This window comes from Aotus nancymaae, unplaced genomic scaffold (genome assembly GCF_030222135.1).
Source record: "Aotus nancymaae isolate 86718 unplaced genomic scaffold, 86718_ANA_hifiasm-v0.15.2.pri h1tg000003l, whole genome shotgun sequence".
NCBI classification, from domain to species: Eukaryota; Metazoa; Chordata; class Mammalia; order Primates; family Aotidae; genus Aotus; species Aotus nancymaae.
In genome coordinates this window covers 77,113,331-77,125,719 of record NW_026988414.1, presented here as the reverse complement: position 1 = coordinate 77,125,719, position 12,389 = coordinate 77,113,331, and the positions used below count along the sequence as shown (strand labels likewise).

General features: G+C 42.6%; 2 protein-coding genes and 1 pseudogene across 12 annotated transcripts in view; 2 read left to right on the top strand and 1 right to left on the bottom strand.

The window, feature by feature from the left end:
- Window positions 1–8,681, top strand: part of LOC105731543 (zinc finger protein 707) — a 45,543-nt gene extending 36,862 nt beyond the window's left edge. For 8 of the 11 annotated variants that reach the window (XM_064383161.1, XM_064383180.1, XM_064383168.1 and 5 more), the window contains one exon: window positions 2,422–2,729. The gene's annotated coding sequence lies outside the window, so the exon portion shown is untranslated. Of the gene's footprint in view, window positions 1–2,421; window positions 3,728–7,773 lie in introns of those variants that run through there. The other 3 variants (XM_064383175.1, XM_064383176.1, XM_064383166.1) reach the window with 2 other exon arrangements.
- LOC135277244 (dynein axonemal assembly factor 5-like) lies at window positions 3,453–11,983 on the bottom strand (annotated as a pseudogene).
- On the top strand, window positions 3,637–7,478 carry LOC105734475 (guanine nucleotide-binding protein G(I)/G(S)/G(O) subunit gamma-5). Its single transcript, XM_064383186.1, has 2 exons — window positions 3,637–3,727; window positions 5,453–7,478. The coding sequence occupies exon 2, from the start codon at window positions 5,491–5,493 to the stop codon at window positions 5,695–5,697; it is 207 nt and encodes a 68-aa protein (XP_064239256.1). The 5' UTR covers window positions 3,637–3,727; window positions 5,453–5,490; the 3' UTR covers window positions 5,698–7,478.
- Window positions 11,984–12,389: the final 406 nt, after the last annotated feature.

Here is a 12,389-nt window from a genome sequence, read left to right as displayed (position 1 = left end):
TGTCCTTGATTTTCTCTTTTAACTTTCAATACTGGTCATTTGCCTGTTTACCTCTCTCTCTCTTCTTTTCACTTCCACTCTCTTTCTTGTTTAAGTATACAATCAACCCTTTTTTCTTCCTTGAACCTCAGTTCTTGGGAGTAACATATACAATTCATTCTTACTTCCAGTCTTTTTACCTAAGTCCCTTTTCTCTAGTTCTCTTGCATATTTGTGGCAATTATTAGTTTTCTTTTCCAAAAATCCATTCTCCCTTTTTCCTATACATATATCTTTCCAGCTTGACCACATTTCCCACTTCCCTGGCAGCGAGGTGAAGCAATGTAACCAAATTATTGAGCATAAAATATGAGCAGAAGTTATGTGCATAATATCTGCCTTGCTTTCTTAAAATAAATGGCTTTTTTGAGCTTTCTATATTGTTCCTTTTTACAAGCTAAAATGTTAAGGTTATGGCAACTTTTATGGTAAAGAGAATCATAGCATAGGAGATCAAGAATCATGGATTGAAGACGAACCTAAATTCCTTAACGATTTAATGGAGCAAGACTACAGCATCAGTCTGGAAGCTACCCCACAACTTATGCATGTCTTCAGATTGTTGAGCAAATGAGAAAAAATGAAGCCACCATGTATTTGGGTCTCTTTGTTTTAACAGTTTGGCTTTTAACCTAACCCATGTTTATTCCTGAATGTTAACATTAACATCACAGGAAGGGAAGTCCTTGTTCATGGAGCTTTTATTTTGTTGAAATAAAGGTAATCTGCTTGGGATTAATACTGCCAAGGCAGAATTTTTTTTGTATAATTATTTCTATCGATGACCCGTTCATAATGACAACTAATATGGTTTCTAAAATTGATTCATCTACATCATCTTATTTAGTCCCCCCCAAAATTCTGAAGGTAGGAGAAAATGTATAGGCATTTTATTTAGCCTTTCAAAAAGAGTATAGGTTTTGGAGTCTACAGATCTGTGTCTGAATTTCACGCATTGTCACTTAAGAGCTAGTTATCTTGGGCAAGTTACAAAACTAAATTTCCATTCTGTAAAATGGGGATAATAATATTTAACTTATGAGGATGCTGTTAGTATTAAAGGGGATAATGTCAGTGGGATACTTCTTCGTTGAAAAGAATTCTTTAAAAGCATTCTTTGGCCAGGCGCAGTAGCTCACATCTGTAATCCCAGTACTTTGGGAGGCTGAGACAGGAGGATCACTTGAGCCCAGGAGTTCAAGAGTAGCCTGGGTGACAAAGTGAGACCCCATCTCTACAAAAAAATTAGCTGAGCATTGTGGCACACACCTGTGTTTCTAGCTACATGGGAGGCTGAGGCAGGAGGTTTACTGTAGCCCAGGAGGTCAAGGCTACAGTGAGCCGTGTTTGTGCCACTGCACTCCAGGGTAGGTGACAGACTGAGACCTTGTTTCAAAGAAAAAAAGCATTATTGCTTTTTCCTTTAGTGAAAATAGTTATAACCAAAATAATAGTGATGATGAAAATGTATGTCAATGTAGATATCACAAAAATAGCATCTGGAATGGTTAGATAAATGCAATTAAAGCAGGAAATTGACAAGGGAAGTTACAAGGAATCATAAAGCAGAAGTATTAATAATGTGATAGTGTGGCTAATAGGAGCAAAATGTTACGTATATAAATAAAATTATATCATGCATAAAATATATGATTTCTTTACTACACAAGCCAGTATAGGGTAGAGATTAAGAGTATATTCTTTGGACTCAGACATAAGATCACAGCTTGATTTTTTCCCTTTTGTGACCCTGAGTAAGTTGTTTAACCTCTCTTAGCTGCCTTAATTTTCACCTGTAAAATGAGGATGACACTATAGTAAATACTCAGACTTGTTATGAAGATTTAGTGGCATAATTCATATAAAGCCCTTGACATGATACTTGGCACTTGCACTCAGTAAAAGTTGATCACTGTTATAATTACATATTATTGATCTCGCATCTGTATATACATAAGTCTCTGTGGGGGTGGAGTTCTAGAAAAGAGAATGAAAAATGTTCATAGGATCAGAAAAAAATGACCTGTGAAGACAGGTATAAAAAATTAAAATTGTTATTCATTCAAACAAGTAAACGTTGGATGTCAACTTTCAGTGAGGTGTTACAGTTATTGAGTAATTAGCAGGTATAATTCTCTAAATAATTATCAACTGATGGTAATTTCTACTCATGGATAAAGCAGGAGGAAACAGGTTAATTAGCAACATGCAAGTTGAAATGTTCAAATTTTAATTTCTTTCTTGGTTTTGCCCATCAGATTTAGTCTCAAATCAAATCTTGTTGATCTTTAAACAGGAATCTAATCTGTTGGTGAAAGGAACTTTTTTTTTATGACATTAACTTTCTAGTAATTGATGATTAATTATAGTTTAAACTTTTAGGTATACAAAAATCTGATGAAAGATATTGATGTTTTAAACTCTTCTAGCAAGATGGACAAGATGCGACTCTTAAACATTCTGATGCAGCTTCGAAAGTGTTGTAATCATCCATATCTGTTTGATGGTGCCAAACCTGGTCCACCTTACACCACTGATGAGCACATTGTCAGCAACAGTGGTAAAATGATAGTTTTGGATAAACTATTGGCCATACTCAAAGAACAGGGTGAGTAATACATTTTTAAATTAGCATGGAATAAATTTATATTAATGCCTTGTATATAAATAAAATTTTCCATATTCATTCATTCATTTATTCAGCAGACATTGTTGAGTACTTACTATTTGCCAGGAATTGTCCTATGGGCTGGGTGTACGAAGATGAACAAGACAACAGTCTTTGCCTTGGATAAGCTCACAGTGTAGTGAGGAGGAATAGTTGTAATTCATTGTGGTAAGTGCTATGATATGTTGAGAATCTGGGTGTTGAGAAAGTCTTCATGGAGATGACCTTTGAGGTGAGCACTAGAGAATGCATAGGAGTGAACCATGGGGAAGAAGGGGAAGGGTTTTCCAGGGTAATGAAACACGTGTGAAACAAAGAATAGAGCATATGGTACTTGGGGTAGAATGGCAGTTGATGAATCTGGAAAGATGGATGGAGCCAATTATGAAAGGTATTTTAAACCATGCTTTAAGGAGTTAAGACTTTTATTTTGAAGGCAGAGGGAGAGTCAGAGAATAATTGGCTGTGAGGAGTGACAATCAGAGTATGTCACTCCTACATGTTCAGAAGAGAACCTTGGAAGCAGTATGGGGTCTATTAAGGATAAGAGACTAGAAACAGGAGACTAGTTGGGAGCCTATTGCTGTAGTCCAGTGAGAGAGTCTGTGGACCCATCATTCATCCTTAAGAAAATGTAAAGGCAATTTCTTTCATGTCATTGCAATATGTGTGGGGGAGTTTGAAGACCTTAAAAAATGGCTAACTCAACAAATGCATAATTCTATACATAGCATCTCTTGAAGGGATGTGTGTGTGTGTGTGTGTGAAAGAGAGAGAGAGTTTAGTGAAGTATTCATGTGCTCTACGTTTGTGTTGCATATAATGTTCATTTTTGCAGCTTTTAAGTTAGTTTCACACAAGTTGTATAACTCACTTTTTCTTGGCTAAATGTTTTGGGTTCAAGGGTTCTCATTTTCAGCCAGATGACTCGCTTGCTGGACATTTTGGAAGATTATTGCATGTGGTGTGGTTATGAGTATTGTTGACTGGATGGACAAACCCCCCCATGAAGAAAGAGAGGTGAGGAAAAGAAAAGAAAATAAGACTTCAGAAATCAGAGTTCAATTAAGCAATGTTTATCAACATTAGGTAGTTTTGAACTTTTGCCTTTTCTTTAGGTGGGCACATTGACTTTCTCATTAACATCTCTTTCTCACTTCAGTCTTCAATTTGGCTTCCATTCCACTGACTCTCTACAAATCATATTTTTCAAGGTCTTCAAAGACATCATCTCCTACTAAAGGACACTACACCATTCCATCCTCCATTCTTATCTTCTCTTCTCTAACCATACCTATCTCTGACTTTTTAAATGACTGACAGTTTCTCACCTTACTCTCTGATCTCCAATTTTATGTCATTTTCTTTTCCTGATTTGCCAGCTATAGCAGACCTTTGCCATTTGTGGAGTTTAATGGTTGAAATTTTGCCCATTTATAAGCAACCCTAAAGACTCATGAAGCATAGTAATTTGTAAAGGGAATAATCTTGGTTCTTATAGAGCTCTTGTAAAAACTAAATGTGACAACATAGGTATAGGTATTCATCATGAATTTAGACCTTGGGACACTAAAAGCTTGGCGTGTAGGAATGGGTCACCTAGGGAGTAAGCTTATTTAGTACGCAGTATCTTTCTCAAGCATGAAAATTCTTATAGGTCTTTAGATTATCCTTCACAAACGTCACGGGTTGAATGCATTTAGTACCCTTTTTAAAGCACTTTTTCTTGGAAGGCTTTGCTAATTTATCTTGTGTTTTCTGTGATCCTTCAGAGCTCTGTCTTTGGCTTCTGTTTTAAGTCTGTACAGTAAGTCCTCACTTAATGTCATCGATAGGTTCTTAGAAACTGCAACTTCAAGCAAAACAATGCATGCTCTTAGGCTAATTGACATAAACAAGATTTAAGTTCTGGCCAGGTGTGTTGGTTTATGCCTATAATCCCAACATTTGGGATTGGGAGGCTGAGGCAGGAGAATTGCTTGAGCCCAGTAATTCAAGACTAGTCTGGGCAACACAGCAAGACCTGGTCTCTCCAAAAAAAAAAAAAAAAAGAAAGAACAAAGAAAAAATTTTTAAAAAAGTATTAGCCAGGCATGGTGGCATGCATCTATAGTCCCTGCTACTCAGGAGGCCGAGACAGGAGGATTGCTTGAGCCCAGGAGTTTGAGGCTGCAGTGAGCTGTGATTGTGTCACTACACTTCAAACTATGTGACAAGACAAGACCCCAGTTCCTATGACATGTTTCTGGTCACAAAGACATCACCAAACTTATAAATAAAGACCAAAACACTTATAATATTAAACATGGAAATAAAGGTGAGCCATACATACATTTAAGAAAGATTAATAAATGCAAGTAAGAAAATTATTTACCTTCTTATTCCAGTTCAGGATTACAGTGGTTGGAGCCTTCCTGGCAGCTCAGGACCCCAGGCAGGAACTAGCCCTGGACAGAATGCCATTCCATCACAGGGCATGCTCACACACACCACACACATATTGGAACTGTGTGGACATTCCAGTTCACATTTTGTGCACAGCTTTGGGCTGTGGGAAGACATGGGGGAAAACTCATACTGACATGGGGAGCGCATGCAAAACCCATATGGACTGTGGCCCTGGCCAGGAATTGATTTTTTTTTCTCATCAGTTTTATAATGAAATGATGTTACTCGAGGACCTGCTGTACTCATGCTTTGGGTAAAGATCATGATTTTGAGTTGTCTGGCCCTGTCGACCCACAGCCCATGACCCACGAATCCGCCCGGCCCTCCAGTACACCATGTCTGGCTCCTCTAGCGTCGCCGCTATGAAGAAAGTGGTTCAACAGCTCCAGCTGGAGGCCGGGCTCAACCGCGTAAAAGTTTCCCAGGCAGCTGCAGACTTGAAACAATTCTGTCTGCAGAATGCTCAATATGATCCTCTGCTGACTGGAGTATCTTCAAGTACAAATCCGTTCAGACCCCAGAAAGTCTGTTCCTTTTTGTAGTAAAATGAATCTTTCAAAGGTTTCCCAAACCACTTCTTATGATCCAGTGAATATTCAAGAGAGCTCCATTTGAAGCCTGTACAAAAGCTTATCCCTGTAACACTTGTGCCATAATATACAAATTTCTATTTCTTTCAGTCCTTAACATCTACCTCTCTGGATTTTCATGAATTTCTATTTCACAAGGGTAATTGTTTTATATACACTGGCAGCAGCATACAATAGAACTTAGTATGGAAAAAAAAAAAGATCATGATTTTATGGTATAGTGGAAAATGCACTGAACTTGGTTTCATAAGACCTGAGTTTTGGCACCAACTCCACCACTTTGCAGTGTGTGCAAGCCATTTAATTCTCTGAGCCTCAGTATCTTTAATTCTATTATAAGGATAATACCTAGACTTCTTTCTCTGACAGTGTTGTTGTGAGGATAAATGGATATAATAGGTATGAGCACAGTTGTAAATGGCATATTGCAGTATGTACCACCTGTCATGAAATTACACACAGGGCTTTCTCCCTTACACCTTTAGGGCCCCATCTCAGGCTACAGGGACTCTCTTATCCCACGTCCTATTCCTTCCACAGCTGCAATGGGCACTCCATTCCTTGTGTGCTTCCTTATCGAAGCCTGGTTCTAGCATAGCATAGTGTTCACAGCAAGCATACAGACCCTTTTCATATTAAAGGTTTTACTGCTACCTCTATAGGGAAACAGTTGCAATAACATTTATACATAGGAGGACATTTCAAAGCTTACACTATTCCCTGCCCTATAGTTTTTTTACTCTCTGATATGGCAACTTTTAGCACTAACTGAGCTTTTGCTGACTTATTTTTGAGGCTTGGTTTTCTGGAATCCACACTAAACATAGGCCCTATGGTACCACTCAGGATTATCCTTCTTCCTAGAATGAAGAGAATGTCACGGCAGAACAGTACGTGCTTTCTGACCTCAGATAGCCAATTTGCATTTCTGACCAAGTTCTCTACTGTTCATCTATTTATGTCCAAAATTGTTCTGGTTTTTAAAAATTCTAAACAACGTTATCCCCTCAGGGACTCTGAATTTCATGTCTTGACTTTAAATACAGCAAAGTCAGAGCTGTTCATTTTTTCTTGGAAATGCCCTGCTTTCCCATTATGTTGTCCACACCATCATTTCATCTATTTTCCCAATGAGAAGAAGACCACATTTGATTCCTTACTTTGATTGTGTGCCAGCTGTGAATAATTCTTTCTCAACAGCTCTCAGATTTTCCCTTTCTCCCTTACTACAGCTAAATTCAGCTAACAAAGCCACTGGTCATCATCTGACTCAGTTCCTGTAACCTCTGCTTAATTGGCCTCCTCACTTTTGTAGGGAAAGAAACTAACATTTGTCAAGCAACTACTACAAGCTAGGCAACTTAAAGTTCCAATTGAATTCCCCCAGCAGCCCGGTAAAGTATTGGTATAATTTTCTCCGTTCGAAACTGTGTCTCAGAGAGATTAAATACTTGCCCAGAATCACAGAGGTAATCAATGGTGAAGTTGTGATTCATGCCCAAGTTTTGCTCTTTCCTCTACACCAAGGTGCCTCTCACTATACCATGCTGCTTTCTGTACTGCCCCCTTTACCTGCTCTGCTGACTGTGATGGTGTGAGTCACCTTCTCTGCCTAAAACTTTGACCATGACACCCATTTAGTTTAAAAAAGATTGCCCCTACTTTGTGAATATGCAAGTAATATGTGACTGCTGAGGGAAGTTTTGAAAATAAATACAAGTATTTCTGGCCAATCTTTTTAGGTATATGTAATATGTACAAGTAATTGGTATCATACTTCATATACTATATATAAAGTCTAGTATCCTGATACATTTTGCTCAGTATTACATTGTGCTTTTAATGTCCATAAAAAATCATTGTAAAAATAATTTTAGGCTAATGTTTTATTTTATGGATGTACTAGAAATAATTCATCCCCCATTGTTGATCGATTAGGTTGTTTCCAATTTTTCACTATTATAGATAATGCTATAGTGAAAGCTTTTATACATAAATCTTTGTGCACATCTTTGATTATTTCCATAGGATAAATTCCTAGAAGTGGAATTTCGGGGTCAAAGAGTATGAACATTTTTAAGGCTCTTGATGCATATTGCCAAATTGCTTTCCAGAAAGGTTGTACCAATTTATACTCCCAGCAGCAATGTACGAGAGTGCCCGTCTCACCGCCCCCTCGTCAACATTGAGTATTATCATTTTTTAATCTTCAAAAATGTTGTTGTTGTTTTAGTTTGTGTTTATTTGATTACTAGTGAGAATGAACATTATTATTGTTTTCTAACCATTTGTATTTGTTCTTTGAATTGTCTGGGTTTTTATTTTCATGTTCATGTTTCTACTGGACTTTGTTTTCTAATTAATTTGTTTGAAATCTTTATATAGTAAGAATATTAATATTAAGTTTAAGATTCTTTATGAAATATCCCTGGATTATCTTCCTGATTTTCTTTATGACTTACCGACTTGTTCCTTGTTACCATACTGATAAAAATCTTCTTACCTTCCCCTTTATCTGTTGCTCTCATTCCCATTTCTAAATCATTTTCTCTGTTGGTTGATCTTCTAAACTAATCATTCATAAGCTAATGGGAATGAAGTTGAGATTTCTGATAATTCACCCCTCAGATATATTTCAGCTCTCTCTCAATTAAAATGTTTTCACTGTTATTGTTTTTAAATAATGTAAATGAATTACTACTTGCTTAGTTAAATTTGACTATGTAATTATTCTGTTTGTCTCTATTGATGTAAGCTTTTAAAGATTAGAAACTTCATTTACATAACATACTTTCTACATAAATTCACATAGTACAGTGTATGTCTAGATACTTAAATATTTTTGAAGATAGAAGAATATTATAAAATATTTATAAAGAATATTAGAAAGTGTGTGAAGTTTTTTTTATAATAAATATTTTCAATTAAATTTTCAAGCATTTGATTGTTGGAAAATATGCACAGCATTTCCCCCTTGTATGAATACAATGGCTTACAGTAACAGAACTCACTCACAGTGAGATCTTTTAGGCACTTGGGTGTAGAATGTGAGAGAGGGAAATACAATTTTCCTTTCTTGCTACCTATAGGAGCAACCAAAATTAGATCAAATTAAATACTCTGTTTTCAACATTGTTAGCATTACTGACCTAAAATATATGGTGACTAGATATATAACCTTTAAAGTTCCAGTATATTTAAAACAGGAGAAATCTAACTGATAAGTTGTTCAGATTCCAATTCTTTTTAGTCTGTTCACCATTAAATTTCAGGAGACAGAACCCAAAAAGAGATTTCATTAATGTCTTCTAATCACTTTGGCTTTCTTCTTTTTTATTAGATAGGTAAAAACTTTCTTGGTGGGCATCTAAGCAGGCTGGAACCGATAATCCATGAACCCAGCTGCGCAAATGAGGCTTAAAAACCAAGACGATGCTGATTCGGCTGCAGGGGGAGCAGTTGCAATTTACTTTTAATTTCAAATCAGCTGCAGACTTTGGGGCGACCTCTCAATGAACTGAACAAATAACATAAAATGCAGAATCCACTCAGAGGCTGTTATTCCAGGGGAAGAGCGGGCAGGTTTCCTGGGGAGTACATGCTTGCTGTCACAGTCTCGCCGCTGGCACAGAGGTACCTTGTTTATGAGGTTTAAAGGCCACAAACGCTGGCTCAGGTGGGGACAAGGGTGTGGTCACTGCGTGACTGGGACGGCCTGCACATGCTGCAGTAGCTGCTCGCAGTAGGTGACCGAGCGGTGTTTGTGGATGATGGCCTCTGTCTCCCTCACCAGGAGATCTGGGAACAGGGCACTGCCCTCCTTGAGGACCTCTAAAACGGCATCCTGGATGGCACTCTCTGGATCGTCAAGGTGAACGAGCAGCTCTCTGTACAGGTACCGGACGCTGCTCTGATAGTAGGCCTTTCCGTCGGCATTCTTCACACACTGCAGCCAGGTCACCAGGGTGGAGGCAGCTGCCATTCTCACGTCGTTGGAAACGTCGTCTAGACGCTTTAAGAGTTCAGGATAAATCTTGATGAGTTTATCTGGATCAATCACGCCGCCCAAGGTTTTTAAGAACGTGTTGATGATACGGCACGAGATCAGCCGCGTCATCTGCGAATCTTCCTCCAGTGTGGTCAGGACTTGAGGCATCAGTGTTTCCTGCACCTCCCGGATCTGCTTGGCCAACAGGACCTTGCTGCTGGTGAGCACCCAGAGGCAGGACACGGCGGCCGTGCAGATGACCGCGGCTGTCCTCCCTGCATGCCACTGCAGATTGGGGGCCAGGATGTCCTTTGTCACCATCTCAAGGTAGCTGGGTAACTGCCCCTGGCAGTCGATGGTGTCAGCAGCTCTGAGCAGCATAGTGGACAGGATGGAGAACAGCTTCAGGCGCATCTGCAGGTCTCGGGAGGGCTGCAGACAGGCTCTGAGCGTGGGCATGACGTGCGGCAGGGCTTCTCCTAGGGCAGGGCCTGACTGCGCGATGATGACACTGAACTGCAGGAGCTCCGGCAAGTGCGCGGTCCAGTCGAGGTGTGACGCGGTCACCCGCTCCAGGAGAGGGCCCATGTACTTGCGGTAGAGGTCCTGGCAGCTGCTGACGCCCTCCGCAGCGGCCAGCGAGTCCATCGTCTCCTGCGCCTTGTCCCTGAGGTTGGTGGAACCTGCGAGGGACATTACGGTCAGCAGCACGTCCATGAGCTGCAAGCTGGCCGTGCTGCAGTCCTTGCAACACACGGATACCAGGGCCTGCATGCAGAGCAGCAGACGCTCCAGGTAGAGGTCATTTTCAGATGCCTGGCAGATGTGGGCCTGTGCCAGCTCCGTGGCAATGGCTGTCAGGTGAGGCTGGAGGGCTTCTCGGGGGCAGCCCCGAATGGTGGAGGCCAGCACCAGGAGGCCGGAGGCAGAGGGCCCCTTCTTCAGCATCAGTAAGATCAGCTTCAGAAATACCTCAGGGTTGACAAAAGTCCCGATGAGCTCTGCAGATCTTCAACAGCTATGGACCATGGCTGTCTCCTCGTCAGCGCAGGCCAGAAACAGTGTCCAGAGGACGATCTCCAGATGTTGTGTGGTGTGGTCCTCGGCATGCAGCAGCAGCATGGGCAGCAGCTGCGCCGACTTCACTCGCGTCCCCACCATCCAGACGGTGATGTCGTGACACAACGCGGGGAGGAGCTTGGAGAGGTTCCTGAAGACGAGCTCCCGACAGCCCAGCACAGGGCTATGCTCATGCCGAGGGTAATGGGGTCGGGGGAGAGGGGCAAAGTCCAGCTTGTCCTTCAGGTCCTCCTCATTTTCCCTCTGCCAGTGCAGGCTGACGTCCTCCCAGAGGCTAGCAGCCAGCTGCCTAACCTCGGGCATCTCGTCATCAAGGGTGCTGAGCAGCAGAGGGATGAGCTTGTGGAAGAAGGAGTAGCGGTCACGCAGATGCAGGAGCCAGCCGCCCACCACAGAAGCCACCGCCCGCCAGACCTGCGGGACGTCGTCAAACAGCCGTTGAGCAAAACGGGAAAGCACGTCGTCCACGGACTTCCCGTTGCCAAACTGGATCACCGTGCCCGTGGCTTCGATGGCGGCCACACAGACCTTCCAGTGCTGGTGGGAGATGGTCTGCATCAGGGGCCCGATCAGAGACTCCGACTGCGTGTGGAAGTGGTCGGGCGTGGCCTGCGCCAGGGCGGCAGCGCGGCTGCAGCTCTCGCGGCGCACAGCGGCGAAGGGTCGAGCAGGGAGCAGCGCAGCACGCGAAGGCGTCGTCCAGGTGGGGCGCGAGCGCGGCGCCGCCCAGGTCCACAGCCAGGCTCAGCAGCTGCACTAGCGCCAGGCGCAGCTCCTCGCAGGCCTCGGGCGGGCGGCGCGTGGGCTCCGGGCCGGCCAGGCGCGCGGCGAGCGCAGGCAGCAGGCGCGGCAGGGAGTCGTGGGGCCGCGCGGCGCGGCGCAGGCCCAGACCCAGCAGGTGCACTGCCAGCGCGCGGCAGCCTTAGGCGGGGTCGCTCAGGCAGCGCGGCAGGCGCGGCAGCAGCAGGCGCGCCCAGGGGCCCTGGAAGGCGGCGGCGTCGGCGGCGGGGCCGGGCTCCTCCAGCGCGCCCCGCCGGTCTAGCTTGCTGTCTGCCTGCAGCCCGGCAGCAGGCGGCTTAGGGCTTGGCTCAGCTCCGCCGCCTCCGCGGTCTCAGCCCCCTCGGCCGGGTGTGGGGCCGCTATGGCCTCCGCCACCCCCGGCGCCGCCATTTGTCCCGCATCGCCCGTCACTCAAGATTTTCTATATGTATTTTAAATGTTTTTATTTGTTTCTTAAGAACTCTGATAGTCTAACTTTTTCTCTTTTTCTTCTATCCTTTTATCAATTAAAAATTAAGGAGGCAATAGAGGCTTTTAATGCTCCTAATAGCAAATTCATCTTTATGCTAAGTTCCAGGGCTGGAGGTCTCGGAATTAACCTGGCAAGTGCTGATGTGGTTCTACTCTACGATTCAGACTGGAACCCACAGGTTGATCTACAAGCTATGGTTAGTAATCTTTAATGGTGTCAGAAATTTATCATAGCTCTGAATACTATTGCTATACAGCATCGAGGTCGTTCGTGATAAAACAGTTAACAATTTTTGAGAGATTTTGTAGAAGTTACAGTCGATTA